This window comes from Anser cygnoides, chromosome 5 (genome assembly GCF_040182565.1).
Source record: "Anser cygnoides isolate HZ-2024a breed goose chromosome 5, Taihu_goose_T2T_genome, whole genome shotgun sequence".
NCBI classification, from domain to species: Eukaryota; Metazoa; Chordata; class Aves; order Anseriformes; family Anatidae; genus Anser; species Anser cygnoides.
This window is the reverse complement of record NC_089877.1, coordinates 5,970,756-5,987,400: the sequence shown is the minus strand read 5'-3', so window position 1 is coordinate 5,987,400 and position 16,645 is coordinate 5,970,756. Positions and strand designations below refer to the sequence as shown.

At 36.4% G+C, this 16,645-nt stretch overlaps 1 protein-coding gene across 5 annotated transcripts in view; it reads right to left on the bottom strand.

Moving 5' to 3' along the window:
• The window catches only part of OTOG (otogelin), a 107,819-nt gene that overhangs the window by 51,108 nt on the left and 40,066 nt on the right, over nucleotides 1-16,645 (bottom strand). For all 5 annotated transcript variants that reach the window (XM_066997390.1, XM_066997389.1, XM_066997387.1 and 2 more), the window contains exons 24-29: nucleotides 9,395-9,502; nucleotides 3,914-4,052; nucleotides 3,525-3,659; nucleotides 2,365-2,511; nucleotides 1,612-1,731; nucleotides 694-810 (exon numbers count right to left, since the gene is read on the bottom strand). In XM_066997390.1, coding sequence (XP_066853491.1) covers nucleotides 694-810; nucleotides 1,612-1,731; nucleotides 2,365-2,511; nucleotides 3,525-3,659; nucleotides 3,914-4,052; nucleotides 9,395-9,502 — 766 coding nt within the window. The remainder of the gene's footprint in view (nucleotides 1-693; nucleotides 811-1,611; nucleotides 1,732-2,364; nucleotides 2,512-3,524; nucleotides 3,660-3,913; nucleotides 4,053-9,394; nucleotides 9,503-16,645) is intronic.

The window sequence follows — 16,645 nt, the reverse complement described above, 5'->3', positions numbered from 1 at the left end:
TGCTTACAGTTTCTACACTATGCACACAGTTTCAACACCTGAACATCTTGGGATACTCACTCTCCATATAACACCTAGCCCTGGAAATCAGCTCCCCCCATTCTTGAACTGAGCCTGAGCCTGTTGACTGTCTGAGCAAGTTGCACGGTTCATTTTACTTAGGTGGTTGCCTGAGTGAGGAGATGTATGCAGTTTTTTTCTAGGAATGAGTTCTTCACATATAATACTGCCTAGAAGAAGCTATGAATTTATTTAAACGTGCCTGAAAAATGTGCATGTTATGTAATACACTTGAGCAAACTAAAGCGAGTTGTCACAATTACGCAAATTTTTGTGCTTAGAATGAAAAAAAAAAGGTAATACAAATCAGGTATAATCTTGTCTCCACTAATTGTAAAGGTGACTAATAGTACTAACCACATTGTAAAAAAGCTAAACAGTGCCGAAGTGGTATTATATGGCACTAACAAATGGCTTACTGTCTAAGTTAGCTAAGTGCAGATAGTCCTTGTTACAGGCCCAGTTAAACATTCCCATTTTAGAATCAGAATAAGTATGGGTTAGACTTTCTTCATGTCCTCTTTTGCTACAGTAGTAAAAATTACTCTGTTATGGAAGACATGAGCTGAAAAGTAAAGTTATCACTACTGAGATGTTCACTTTCACATCTTTCTACATGTGACCCCAACTCACCACTGGATGGCAAGCTTCAAATGCTTCACTTAACAGTATTCCACATTCCTTCTTGGCAAATGGCTCTCTAAGTGGATTCAAACTGCATGGATTTCGAATGTCAGAGCTGTCAACACACTTAACAAGAAAGCAAAATGAAGGGCAGAAACTTGTTTAATTAGAACGTTTGAACTTACAAAATATAGTTTTGTGGGGTTGTTTTGTTTTTTTTTTAAGAAATGTAAAGCACAAAAAATACATCATTTGAGAAACTTAAGAGAGAATAAGATATGGAATTAAAAGGGTATGCTAAGCCGCAGAAATGAAAAACACATAGTTTCATTTGTCTGACAGCAGCAGGAAAACACATACACACATATAGCTCTAAAAAGTGTTGCTACAAAGTCTGAATCTGTAGTCTTTACTTACCTGAACAGTCAGTTTAAATAAATAGCAAAGATCGTTTAAATAACTTTCATTAGAAGGGTCAGAAATCAGGTCTTTTTACGCTAGCTATGATGAATTTATTTTGCAAGATATTCTAAGTAACAACTTCAGAATTCATGTACATTTCACAACATACTGCTTCACTATTCAAACATCAATACTCTTTATTTATGTAAAATATATGTTTATATAGATAATGGATTTCAAACTATATTTGCTGATCTGTTACTTAAATAATGGTTATGTTGAATAACTGTGGAACTGTTTATTTTATGTTTTCTCTACAACACAGTACTGTTTAGAAACAAATGCAATTACTTTGTTCTGTTTAATGGATTATGATATCTCTAAGAACCATATATATACTGTCTTTTGCATTGCTGCCTAATTGAGACTTTGTTGAATGAATGTCTTAATTTATTCTAGATATATTGTATGATGTAACAACATCATATATAAATCTACTATCAAATACATTATTTTTCCAAGTACCTCTACAGCTGTCCAGCTGTTTCCAAATTCTTGTGAGTTTGTTAGTTCAAAATTATCTGGAGTCCTCAATTCATTTATTGTTTTCAAATCAAAATTTCCACATAATCCAGTCAATTCACCCTGAAACAACAAAAAACAACAAACATAACATATTTCTTTCTACAAGATATAAAACACTACCAGTCACAACTGCTTTCAAAAGTTGCTTCATACATGTCCATCTTCTGTTGTTCCATTATAAATTTGTCAGGATTCAATCCTTTTCAGCTGAATTTCTGCCAAAAAAGTTCAGCTGTTTGCGATAATAAAATTGTGAAAGATACTTTATTTTGACATCAGTATCATTCCCTTTAAACTATGTATCTCAAGTCTTTGAGAAGAGAGCTGATCTTTTGTTCAGAGAAGTGACCTGCTTGCTAGGAATTTGTTTTTTCACATTTCAGCAAAATACCACCTGCTCCAGTCACACAGGGAATGAGTAATGTAGGAGAATGTTGCCCTGGGAGGTTTATTTCTTCTGTTATAGAAGTTAGACAGTAAACAGTGAATAGGGGGGAAAAGAGATTGTAAATGAGAATGATTAATTTAATTGACAAGGTAGCTGAATACCTCTCTTCTTGACACTGCTATTGAGTTCCTACAGGCTTCATGACATATTGTCTGTTCTCTGAACAATGATGACATAAATTTACTTAATAAGACTTACACAAATATTTCAAAGAAATGGCATTAAGAGTGTTGACTTCCACTTACCTGCCACTGATGACCCATCTGTACGTGAACTGTTGTTCTCTGATCCCAAAGAACAGTGATGTGCTCATCAGGCAAATGAACAACAGTGAAAAACCCAGCTTTCCATAGCTGTATTTTTTGTAATTTGTCCATGTAACTAGATGAGCTCTATTCAAAATAAAACAAGATAGCTTATAATGTAAATAATGTCTTCACAAAATGTTCACTTGACAGGAACATGTAAGTAAAACGAATGACACAAATGGTTCTCAGACAGAAGTCCCAAAACTGAAAAAAGACCACACAGGAATCAATGTTTAACCAAAGTGGTCTGGATTTTGACTGTGAACAGTGTTGGATTTTTATGGATTTATTATTTTAAAAGTTGATTTTATATCAAATTTACAGTATGAGTAATGACAATTAAGACAAAAATGTTAATGGTTCATCAGGGAGGTATAAAATTCACTTAGGTATACAGCACTGCATTCAGAAGGTCTTAGCCAGCTGCTTTTTTGAATATGTATAAGTATAGGTGTGCATGGAGCATCCTCTTGAAATAAGTGATTGTCTAAATATGCACAGACTGCCATCTTCTTTACATAAAGCATTTTTACCTGCATACAATATCATTCAGATGCCAAATTATTTGTAGCACAGACTAAGATGTCTGTTTTAATTACAAAATACCTCACACAAAGACACACCACTTTCTTTGTGTAGCTGGTTTGCAAACTATCAATAGTATTACTTACACTAAAATTACTATAAATACTAAAGATTACAGCAACACAGTTTGCAGTTTGGCCATATTTTTTGTTTTGGAGCATATACCAGAAACTGCAATTTAATTTTTTGCAGAAGTATAAGAATATTCCTTCTATACAACTATACTCCAGAACTAATTAAAATCTTAGTTCTAGTGGAATTAATAGCAAGACACCCACTGACTTCAAAATATCTGTATTTTTCCATAGACGCATCGAGGCTAAACAGAAGAATTACAATTGTCTAGCATTTTCATGAAATATAGCCAAGATTTTGTTTAAGGTTTTCATTCAACAATACAGGTTAGATAAGCATTCACTGTGAAGATATTTACACCTCAGCTACATAACAAGAAAGAAAAAATACTCAGGTACATATTCTGCCTTTTAGCAGTATTAAAGACTGACACTTACTGGATTCCCAGTTTCATCATCAAATATTAGAAAAGATTTTCCAACATTAATGAAAATGTGTTTTCTGCAAATTATTCCAGTATTAAAGCAGTTAATATTCTCTATAATAACTGAGAAACTGGTTGAAGAAGTACCCTGCAAAGAAAAAAAAAATAGGCACTTTTAAATATACTAATATAATGATATATATCGTTACATAGTTGAAATTAGCAGAAAACCTCTGTACATTATTATTATGTTATGCATGACTTAAAGTCTAAGCAACACCGAAGCTTAAATACATGTAGTACTCAGTATAATGTACAAACAGGACACAAGTACAAGGGTAGTTTTTAACAGGTAGTTTTTAAATCCAGTTTTACAAAGGCTTAAAAAAAAAAAAGTCTCACCTTAACAAGATAAACCTTACAAGTTCCAACAAAGTCAAATGTAAGTCCATCAAACGTTCTGTAATGTCGATCACCATATGCAGTACACATGGAAGGGCAAGGATGGAAGGTGCACTGGAATGATCCATGCTGGCAAATGCTGCAAAATATATGACCAACAATGGTAATATCAGTCATAACCACAGACAAATGATTATACCTACTGCATTAAGAAGCAGAACTACTAAGGACATGTAAGTATGAGGACTATGGACAGAACCACTTTGAAACTTTAACTAGAAGCAGCATAAATAAATCAATTCCCTTTTTTTTATTTATCACGTATTGAACACACACAGCCTGTGTGTCTTCCTGTTAGACCTTATAGGTTCCAGAACATACACACATTGAAAGGGCATTTCTTCTGTCATAACGAGAGAAGAAAATGCCACCCAAGGTAACATAATTTATTCCTCAGTTACTCATACCAAAAACGTGCTACAAGGATAAAGCCATCTCTATCACCTTCTCACAGTACATTTGTTTCTATACTAGCTGATTCTCAAATCCAACAAGCAATGTGTCCTACTACTACCATCCTTATTCACTCTATGACTGAATGAGAATTTTGCATAAGTAAAGAAGAAAAAAAAAACAGTAGTACTCTCCTGTTAGGTTCCTTGAAAGAATTTGTTGGTTTTTTTTTGTTTTGTTTTTTTTGTTTTGTTTTCCTGATACATTGGTATTGTCACACCTTAGCCTAAGAATAGCTCAGTCAGGTTCTGCCTATGGCTACCTTAAGCATTAAAATGCTTTCACCACACATACAGTAAGTGACTTTTAGGACCTTTCTGAATTACTTTTGCTTTGTGACTACCTAACAGCAAGGCTTTGCAGCACTGAGTACTGTGTCTCCCTGTGCATCAACACATTGGCATCTGAGTAACATTTCCAGAAATGTCATGTTTATAAATAATGGACAAAATTTCATTTCCAGTTTCCACAAATAATTTTTTAAAATGTTATTTTTTTTAAATCACTTGTACACTTTAAAAGAAAAGTTCCTTGATAAAGGCAGCAAAGTTGGGGCCCTGGTAACTTTATTACAGCTATAACAAGATGTATGTTACAAATATAGGTTAAACTAAATAGAGAACATGACATAATTTCAGCACATACATAAGTTTATTTTCAAAATATTAAATGATGAATTACCTGATTAAATGAATGTTTCATATTTTACAACTAACATATGAACCTGACTTACGGAAATAATGATAAATCACTGATGTTTGACATCTCATACTAAAGCACCAATAAAATATTAAGTTTCATATCAGTATAACTTTTCCTTTTCTACTCATATTGCTATGAGATGTGACAGGTTTAGAACATCGTTGTTTGTATGAAGACACCAACAATCAAGCAAATAAAGGTAGCTGCAGTTACCAGCAGCACCATGCTTCCTTCTGCTCCTTTACTATGTAACTTGTACCAACCTGAAGTCATTTTCCAGGTTTTCCAACACTCCACTTGGAAACAAGCTTATATTTCGTATAACTATCTATATACCTACATGAAGCACTTGGTTAGATTAAGTTAAAAGTACTACATGTTAAAAGTGTTTGCCATAACAAAGCACAAGTAGAGTGTAGTGGGACTCACCCAGCTAAGTCCAGTCATCTTAAAGCACTGCCTAAGGCAGGCACCCAAGCTGATGGAGAGAGAAAGGCAAATGAAGGAAAGGACACATGGATGGAAAGAGTAACCGCGGCTTCTCATGCTCTCTGTGAGACATTCAGTTTCAGTTATACTCTGGTGAAGAAACATTTCTTACCATGCAAAGAGTAGGAAACTCCTTTGCAAGTATTCTCTTTCAGGAAACCTAATATATTTACAGTCCTAAGGAAGGGCTTAAGAGATATACTAGGTCTTCAACGTCCTCTGCTCCAGTCTTTTTGCATATTAAGTAAACTAACATTTCATTATCAGAACCTAGAGTCTCCTATTTGGAAAAGCAGAGCTACTAGCTGCTTTCAGACTTTGACTAGCCTTTTTTAATATGTATTTTTGAGAAGTATTTGTTTAAGAACACAGAAAGCCCAACTGAGCAGCCCATAGAGACTAAACCAGCACAGCTACCTGCACCATCCATCTCACCTGGCACAACACAGCACCAAAATGCTACTCTGGTATGTTCAGTTAATACCACAACCATTTCTGTTTAATCTCAGAATCATAGAATGATAGGTTGGAAGTGATCTTCAAGGTCATTTATAGTTCTAACACCATCTTCCACTGGACCAGGTTTCTGAAAGCCCCATCCAACCTGGTCTTGAACACCTCCAGGGATGGGGCATCCACAGCTTCTCTGGGCTGCCTAAGCCAGTGCCTCACCACCCTCTGAGTGAAAAATTTCTTCCTTATATCTAATCTAAACACACCCTCTTTTTTGCTTAAAGACATAATCCCTTGTCCTATCACTGCACTTCCTGATAAAGAGTCTCCCTCCACCTTTCTTTTCCCCTTTAGGTACTAGAAGGCCAATATAAGGTCTCCCCAGTGCCTTCTCTATTCCAGGCTGAACTCTCTCAGCCCATCTTCACAGGAGAGGTGCTCCAGCCGTCTGATCAGCCTGTTGGACCTCCTCTGGACTCACTCCAACAGGTCCATGTCTTTATTATTTTGAGGGCCCAGAGCTGAACGCAGTACTCAACATGAGGTCTCACAAGCGACAAGTCGAGGGTGATGATCACCTCCCTTGGCCTGCTGGCCACACTTCTTTTGATGCAGCCCAGGGTATGTACAGTTGGCATTCTGGGCTGCAAGAACACATTGCTAGAACACATCAAGTCATTGACTGCAACTCTTGGAGTTGCACCTAGCCTATTCTAACCATCTAGCCTATTCTTTATCCGCTGAGTGGTCCACCTGTCAAATCCCTGTCTCTCCAATTTAGAGACAAGGATCTCATATGGGAAAGGATGTCATTTGGGAAAGCAGCAAAAGCTTTGCACAAGTCCATGCAGATGACATCAGTTGCTCTTCCCTTACACACCAGTGCTATAACCCATCATAGAAAGCCAACAAAAATGTCCAGCACAATTTGCCCTTAGTAAAGTCATGTTGGCTGTCACCAATCTCTTTGTTTTCCATGTCCCTTAGCATAGTTTCTAGGGGGATCTGTTCCATGATCTTGCCAGGCACAGAGGTCAGACTGACTGGCCTGTAGTTTCCCAGGTCTTCCTTTTTTGCCTTTCTAAAAATGGGATTTTTATGTCCCCTTTTGTAGACAGTGTGAACTTCACTGCCAAAACTTCTCAAGTATGATGGTTAGTAGCTTAGCAACTTCATCCTCCATTTCCCTCAGGACCCTTGGATACATCTCATCAGGTCCCATGGACTTATGCACCTTCAGGTTCCTTAGATGGTCTCAAACTTGATAAGCTTGATAACTTGATAAGATGTTTAATCTAGCCAGTATATGTTCTGGCTGTAGCACTGAAAACCAAATTAGTCCACCTCAAAAAATGGCAAATACAGAACTGCAGTTCAGCCATACCCCTGTGATAGATTTGAAAGTCCCTGGGATTCCACTGGTACTTTTTCAATTTAAGAAATTACTTAATTTGCCATTTTACTGTTGGACAAGTCAGATTAATAGTTATTTTGCTCTTACTAAATGAGATATGAATGATAATTAACACCAGCATACACTATTTCCATGCACTAAATAACATTATTGTCATTGTAATTGTTACGACTGTTTAAATGGTCTTGCTGAGTGTTCTCACGCTTTGCACAAGCAAAAATGCACCTTTCCTTTGACATATCAAATATACTCAAGCACACATACACAGCAGTCTAAAAGACCTTCTGCACTTTTTATCAAATGTGTCACTTTTGTAGAAAGCATAGCTGGTTGCAGACTGCCTGTCAGTGGACAAATGATTGCCAAAAAGTCATTATCACTTCACATGTCTTTGCTTCTTGGATGTGGAAGACTTGAAAACCCATGAGGATTATACAGGAATTAATGGGCCTGGCCGCAGAAAAAAAGACAGAAGGCTTAATATCCAGTCTTTCCACCTGCACTGCTGCTGCCTTTGGTGAAGTCTCATACAGATTAAATGGAATATAATAGTTCTTTCTGATGCAAGCAATCACACCAGGTCTAATTGGAGAGGCCTTTGGAAATAAGGGGGTGAATAACCCGGGTCGCTTTACCTGCCTGCCCAGTGGAGATGGCTTGTAAGTCGCTTCACCAGTCGACCAAAGGACTACAAATATCTTCTAGAGCAGATACTGAGGACCTGACGAGAGGCAGAGGTAGGCAGTCAGCACAAGGCTGGAGGGGGCAATGATATCCAGACAAGGCAGTGTCTAGCGCTGACTGGACAAGTCTTCACTGTGCGAGGCTATAGAGAGCTGCACAGGCCAGGAGCAATAGTTTACCAGGTGAGACCAGTTAAATGTTCCTGGTAAGCTAATAGAAGGGGACAAAAGGAAGGAACTGCTCTGCTGATAAGCTGAAGGCTACAGCACTACTACAGGATCTAGATACTTGACAGTATAGCTGATTTTTCTGTGGCTCTGAACAAACACTTAGTGCCAGGTTGAAGTATTCAACAGTAGACAAAGAAAACAGGTGGCTCCATCAGGAAAAAAGTTTATATCGGGATCATGCAGATGTGTTATGTTTTCACATCTTAGCTTTAGTGAAGCTTATTGAAATGTTGTACCGTGTTCTACTGAGAGCACTCAAGGAAACTGCAGAGTAACATAGCTACAGAGAATGAGCTGTACTTATGACACTGGATGGTGAAAGGAACAGGTCTCTGCATATCACTGAGTGGTCCTATCAACCAAAGTCTAGTGGAACACTTCCTCTAAACGCCAATTCATTCATCAGTTATCTTACCCACACGCAAAGCCAAACAATTTATGTTACTATGCTCAGAAAATGGTATTGCTCAATACTGTCCTGAATTCATCATTGTAGCAGTCCACAGGCTTATGTTTTGGGCTCTTAGAATGCTTAGATTCTATGATAAACATTAAAATGCAGAAGAAGGAAGTTTTGATTTAACAAATGTCACACGGGTGTAATATTTGAAGAATTTTTCCTGTACTCTAGGAACACTGGACAAGGAATATTCATTTAGATTATCTTGACAGAATGACAATCAAAACAGTGATTTTTCTAAATCACGCTTTTTCCAAATTGAAAATTTCCAAATTTGTTTTCTTTTCCAAATTTCCATTCCCAAACAACATATTGCTTTTTTTTATGTAAAAGTTTCCTGAAACAACAAACCCTAAAGAAAGGCATTTTTTAATTTTAATAGTTTTTGAAAGAGCATAAATACAAAATTAGGGCAGATCATTTATTAGAATCTAGTGTGAAATGATTACAAAACATGAAGGTAAAAAATAGAGCAATAATCAAGTCAGAGCTAAACAACTAAAATGAAATAAACACATAAATAGATCTGTACTTACCATGTATGACAGGAAGAAATCACTTTGTCACCTGGAAAGTATTCCTTTCCTTTCCATGAACATGGACATTCATCTGCTTCCAAGCACACATCCCCGTGCTTAACAAGACTAATAAATAATAATTAAAAAAAGATATACATTCAATAGAAGTAAACCTGATATCTACATGCAAAAGTATTTTCCTAAACTTTACAATAATTTTGCAATTGTAATTGAGAAATAAGCCATTTAAAATATGATATTGAAAAGGCACACTTTTATTAATATTTATGTATGTGTAATTTGGTAATTTTCTTTCACAGGTATCTGCATATTGTATCTTTAGTAACTACTAGCGCTTGGGACATCCAACCCTCCAACCAGCAATCTCACTAAGCTTTTACAGATCTCCTCCAAACTTTTCCAGATTTCCTTTAACTTAGTATATTAAGGGTTCAAGGGCAGGTTGGATAGGACCTTGAGCAACCTGACATAGTTGAAGGTGTCCCTGCCCACGGCAGGGGCCTTGGAACTAGATGCACTTTAAAGGTCCCTTCCAACTCAAACTATTCCATGCTTCTATGGTTCTAACTGCAGCAGAGTTTCCATGAGATGGAAGAGTCATCACAGGCTTTGCTCTAGTGGTAGAAGCCCAACAAAAATCAGTAAGTTATTTATTCTAAGAATCTGTGTTAATTAAATGCATATTAATTAATTAAATGCATGTTTCTTATTCCTTACTAGAACTAGAGAGCTTTCATTTGCTGCATAGTTTTCCTGTATACATTGTTAACCTCTTGATTTGTGAATAATCTAATAACTAACAAAAGAGCTATCCCAGATGCATGAAATGAATCAAGTATATATTACTGCATGAATGGCACCTTACCTTCAAGCAAGAAATCATGAATATATTTAGCTTTATTACCACAAATATCCCCACAGACTTCAAAGGAAATTTTCATGATAACACAGAGAACCATATGCATAGCTTTTTGCAGTTCAAGACAAAAAATTTGCAGTTCAAGCTATACATTTGTGTTCATAATTACATCTCCTAAGGTACCAGATAAAAGCTGAAATTAAAAAAAAAATGTGGAAAACAATTCCATTAGCACAGAAAGAATAGAGGAATTCTTGTCCAGCGAGACAACATAAAGCGACTAGTCTAAATTTTAAAGTAAAATATTTTTTGCTTTTAATGATACCCAGAGAAATTGAAATAGAGTTTGATAAAACACAGATCTCATACAGATTCTACAAATAAATCTCAGGAAATACGCCAGAAATACTGAATATTTTTATTTAAAAAGATTAATTTTTTTTTTCACTGAGCCTAACAACACAGTTGTACTTCTCCCAAAGCTGGACTCATTTCTCTAAAATATTTTAATGCTATTTGTTAGGCAAGCAGATATCAGGATCAGGTGCAATAACTGACAGAACACCTTTGATGACAAATTTATCTGCCAAACGAAAACTGTGACTTTTACGAATGCAAACTCTTACAAGCTTACAGCAGTGACTTCAACTTCTGTAGCTCCAACTTATTTTGTGTTCTGTATCTGTTCCTACACAGGATCCTGTTTGATACAACATAAATAGCTGGAGTAAGTTGCTATATACCATGCTAATTACATAGTAAAAGGATTTAAAGACGACATACAATCTAAAATTATCCTTGCTTTTAAATGACAAGTTTTGAAATGTATTTCTATTGGAAAATAAACAATCTCTTAAAGTGTTGCTATTAGGTTGATAATCTTTTTTTTCTTTTTCAAGCTAAATTCATTTGGAATTACAGTACCTCTCAGGAATAATATAAATTCTATGCAAGGTCTCCTGTGTTCCTACAGTTTTCTGAAGAAAACAAATTAGACCTCTCTGACACTTAGCACTGCAATTTTGGCAAGACACTGCACCGAGGACAACAGGTCAGAGGTGCAAGGCAAATCTTTGACAACCAGAGCGATGATGCTGTTTTGTTTCCATGGTATCCAAAAGGAAAGATCTAAAATTGCATTCAACACAGAACTTTTTATTTACTCATATTAATGAATTTCTGTTTTGTGAACTATGATTTAGATGCTTCTTCAGTGTTTTATTTATATGTGATGGAAACTTACAACTCCATAGCTCTTCTTAATGGGAACAGACAAACATAATCAAGAAAATAAAAATACATTAAACTTAAAAACATCCTCCCAGATATGTGAAGTGTTTCTTGTAATCCATGCTTATTTCAACTATTGTGCCACTTGAAGACAATCAACTGGGAGACTGAAATTCCCACCAGTTTAAAGGTCAGAACTGAAGAGAGCACATTCAGACACAAAGAGCATCATACTGACAAGGTAACATTAAATACAGTTTCTTCTTCTGGGTGGTTAAAACAGGTGATAACAGCTTTCTCTCTTGTGAAGCCAATCAAGTGGATAGATTTCAATGATCTAAGAATTCACCACAATTAAATGGCAGGCCTCACATTGCTCTACTTTGAAGTATCAGACGTTTTTCTTGACACAGTTACTGTCCAACCTGCAGTGAACTGCAAAGATACATGGACAGCTATCGTATTGCACCATCCTTAGCCAATATTCAGTTTCATTACTGTTTCATTATTGTCTGTAGTTTTGTTCATCCACATACAAACAAATATTTAAATACTCTCAGTAAAGGCATCATTAGAAGCAACGCGTCTCCTGGGGATGAACAAAAATCCCTTTGCTTCTGCAAGGCCCACAGATTTGGGCCAGAATTCTAAAAAAAAAATAAAATAAAATAAAATAAAAAAATAAACTCTTCAACAGCCTCTGCCAGAGCAGTTTTTAACAGGTTGTGCATCACGCAGCTCTTTACCCTTGGGCAATAGCCTACTGCCAACTGATTTATGCAGCCACGAACACTTTTGCCCCACCAACAAATCTGCTCTCTAAGTGTTCCACAAATCATCCTACAAAGGTCAGTAATACTATACAGGGTAAAAAGAATGAAATAAGCAGCAGGACATTTCTAATATCAGAAAGCCCCCCCCCCACGACTTCCCTAACAAGAAAACTTGATAAACAAACAACGACAACAACAAAAGCAGGTGCTGAGTGCTTTCTTAATTGTTTGGGGAGGTATTTAAAGTATACCAATTCTTACATTTTATTTTTAAATAAAGAAATATTGAGTAACTTCACCAAGCACCAGACATTTTGCAGAATGCTTAAGCGTTTTTATCATACCCTTGCTGTACCTTTCTGAGTTACCCAACTCATTTTGGTGCTTCAGTTAAGATGGTCAGACACCTACACTTCTGCAGTTTCATCCTGTGCTGGTAGGACCCCTGCACGCAGCTTCACCACCAGCATCATACTGGTGCTAAGCAGAGGGGGCCATAAAAAGAAATTCAAAGAAACAGAAATAACAGCTTAAAGACAAAAGGTAGGTGAGAGCAAGAACATGAGAGAGAAGTCGAATGATCAAGATTGATCTAGACTCCTGTATTCTGCAACCACTTTTGCAGAACATCCCCCCCCCTCCCCTTCAGCTCTTTCTAGAGGCTTATGAATATTTGGCTCATCCAGTTGCCTGCGTCTACTCTGAAAAATCCTCAAGCAAAACATAGCTTCTGCCTCCATTTGCCTTCTACTGATAACTGTGGATAGAGGAGGGCAAAATTACCTCACAAGTCACCAGTGTAATACTCTCAGAACCATAAAAATTGGGTACTGCTTTTGGAAAGAATGCTGTAACTTCAGAGCACGGCAAGAAGGGGATTTGGTATCAACATCTCTCATTCTAACTAGAAAAATATTACAGGCATTAAGCAGGGTGACTGAAAGAATGAGGGCAGGAACACTTCTATTGGCACTGATTTTTCTTTTTTTAAGCTTGAGTTGTGGAGAAAGAATACAAGAAGAGGGCAGAAAGTGAAGACCATCAGAGAAAACAGAGGGTTCAAAGCAGGCATCTCCCCTGCCCCGCTCACAGTTTCTGCAGCGTGATAAGGTGGGACTCATCTCAGAGAGCACCGCAGGAGAAAGCAGTTAGACACTTTCTTTTTCAAGTAAAGCATATCCCAAGGAAAGACTGAAGGAAAGGAAGCATATTGGTTGTCCCAGTGTATTTCACAGGTAAGTCAGCCGTGGACTGTGATGGTATTGTTGTGATGTCTGATACCTTTCTACATCATTTCAGCTGTACCTCATCTCTACTAACATTACTTTAGGGCTATGTCCCTTTTTTTTTCCCAAGTATCTAGAAAGCTATAGGTGCAATTCAGTGCTAAATATCATGTAAGACAGGACTCAGGCGAAAGGTGAGATTTTTATATGTATATATATATGGGAATGACTAAACTGATAATATTAGCTGTCCTTGATCTGCCATCACTGGCTAAAGTTTCTTTAGACACACATTGCTTCTGATAAGAAGTAAACTCTTCTACAGGATGAAGATTTTATTTATTTTTTAAATATACAGTTTTTCAGCATAAATCTGTATTTGAAGATATGTATATCAAAGATATATATGTATATATATGTATATCAAAGTATATTCCTGGTTTCTGAGTTCTTAATCTGTAGCAAAAAACATGCTAAGTGCCAGAAGACTAAGTTTTACAGCTGAAGCAGTTTTCAACATGGAAGAGCTGGTGGCTCAGTGGATTTACCTATCTTTCCCAGTAAATACTGTCATCAGCTTTTTAAGAGTCAGATCAAGTACCTCCCTGAATGGTACTGGAAATTAAAAATAAAGCAAAACAAAATGACAAAGATGGCTTTATTGATTCATGATCTTCTCTTCCTCTCAATGAAATAAATAAGAACAGAAATACTCCACTACTATTTTAATGGTATTTTACCATGCAGTTTTTCTGATATAATGAACAAGTTGAAATAGATAATGCATTTTTGGTAGCAAAAGGAATTCAGAAACTTCGAGTGTAACAGAAATCTTCCTTTCAAAGCAGGTGACAAAGTTCAATGAGTGCCTGCTTAAATACATGTGAATAAAACAAAGGGTATATGAAAAGGTACTCAAGAATCTGAATGATACCAGTGAAGAAGTTCTACTGTCAAGTAATTAAAAGTACAGCAAGAAAAAAAAATACATGTTTGCAGCTAATGAACTAGAAAGTGTCAGGACCAAGAGAGTTTTGGAAACATTGCAAGAGGAAATATGGCGCAATTAAATAGATTAAGGAAAGCAGCAAGTCTGTCTAACAGAACAGAATAGAAAAAGAACTGGGTTTGCTTGTTATGGCACTGCAAGAGAGGTACATATACCCTTTGAAGTGAATTCTGACCCAATACATTTAGCATGCTGCAATTCTATAGCCACCAGAAATACAAATCAGCATGAAAAACAATATGGATAAGCATCAGTTTCTGAAGCACCCAAACACAGGAATGTTGATGCAGTCTTTGCAATTGTATTTTCATGAGCAAATAGCAGAGTGCAAAGCCATGATGGTATCCCCACGGGGGTAATCCCTTTATCCTGAAAAACACTAAGTCTTCCTGAGAGATTTCTCTAAAACTCTGCTGAAACCATAAAAAGGAAAAGATTAAAAACATTTCTCATGATGGCACTGCCACCCAGAAGAGAAGGATGAGCAGAACACTCCTTTTTTCATGTTAAGAATAATAAATTGTGAACTTTACTTCTTAAAGTAAGAACCAGTAAGCCTTTTGAAAAAGACTGTGACACATTCCAAAATGAAATGACTTTGAAATCAGGTAAGAAGACATTTTAAAACAAAAAAATGGACGTAACAATTTCTTCTAATAAAAGTTAGTTTTCTTACTACCTAGTTCAGTTTGTATTTGAACCTGAATTGCATTCTTCCCTCATTGTTACGTTGGTTTGTCTATAGATGTTTATAAGATGACAAAATTCACTGTTTTCTTTCTACAAATAAGAAAATGATGATTTTTCTTTTAGAATAAAACCTTTCGAGAATGTGTTTAAGCTCCTTACGTGTTATTCGATACAGTACACCACCTCAGAAATACGGTGACAATTCAGATATTTTGGAAGAAAAACAATACGTCACAGTATCCCTTCCTCAATTACAAAACCTCATTACAACTACAGGACATTAAAGCTTTCAGTTTACTATCTTCTCATAGCTTTGTTTCATGGGAGCAACAACTGATGGAAAAAGAAACAGACCTGTTAATTCCCATTAAGTTAAAATAGCCCAAGAGTAATACTGTCTGTGATATGTGAATGACTATAACTCAGTGTGCCAACACTGGTGTGATTGGAATTTGGGAGGGGAAAAAAAAAAGGAAAAAAAACATATAATTTGGCACCAAAACAATGGAAATACAAGCCAACTTCTTCTATTTTTTGATGTGCTAACCACAAATCAAGTCTATAGAGATCCATGGTTGTAAACTTGGTGAAAGGAGAACTCAGGGTTTTGTTTCTTCTTTTCTTTTTTCAGTATGGAAAAAAACACCTCTCCACACACATCCTGCTTAAAACATGGCTCACACATTTGTAAATACTTAAACCATAAGGAGTAGTAAAAATACTGATGCTGTCTTATTTTGAGATTCAAAATAAATACATAAACCATTAAAATAAATATACATACATCCAAACATGGAGCACATTACTTCAAAATAGGATATGTGTGCCTTTCACTCATAAAATTATGATCCCCAAACCAGTCTCCAGGTTCTTTTATAATTATGTTGCTTTCTTTTTATGTATGGTCTGATGAGACTCTTCATGAACACAGACTTCAGCACTGGATGTTGCCAAGGTATGAGAAGTTAAGAAGTGACCATAGCTGTACTTACTAATAACCCTACTGCTACTGGCAGCCACTTAAGAATTAATTTCTAATTCTCTAACATTAATGACATTGGAAAAAATAAATGATTTTTAAAAAGGAAGAAAAGGAATGAGATTGTTACTGAAACAAGAAAGCGACAGCTAATTAACCATGAGTAGGAAGAGAATCATGCAATGGTTTGGGTTGGAAGGGACGTTAAAGAGCATCTAGTTCCAAAACCCTGCCATGGGCAGGGATACCACCCAGCAGACCAGGCTGCCCAAAGCCCCATCCAGCCTGGCCTTAAACACTGCCAGGCACAGGGCATCCACAGCTTCTATGTACAACCTATACCAGTGCCTCATCACCCTCTGAGTGAAGAATTTCTTCCTTATATCTAATGTAAACCTACCCTCTTTTTGTTTAAAGCCATTATCCCTTGTCCCATCACCGCACTCCCTGACAGAGACAAGAATGTTGTGTGGGACATTATC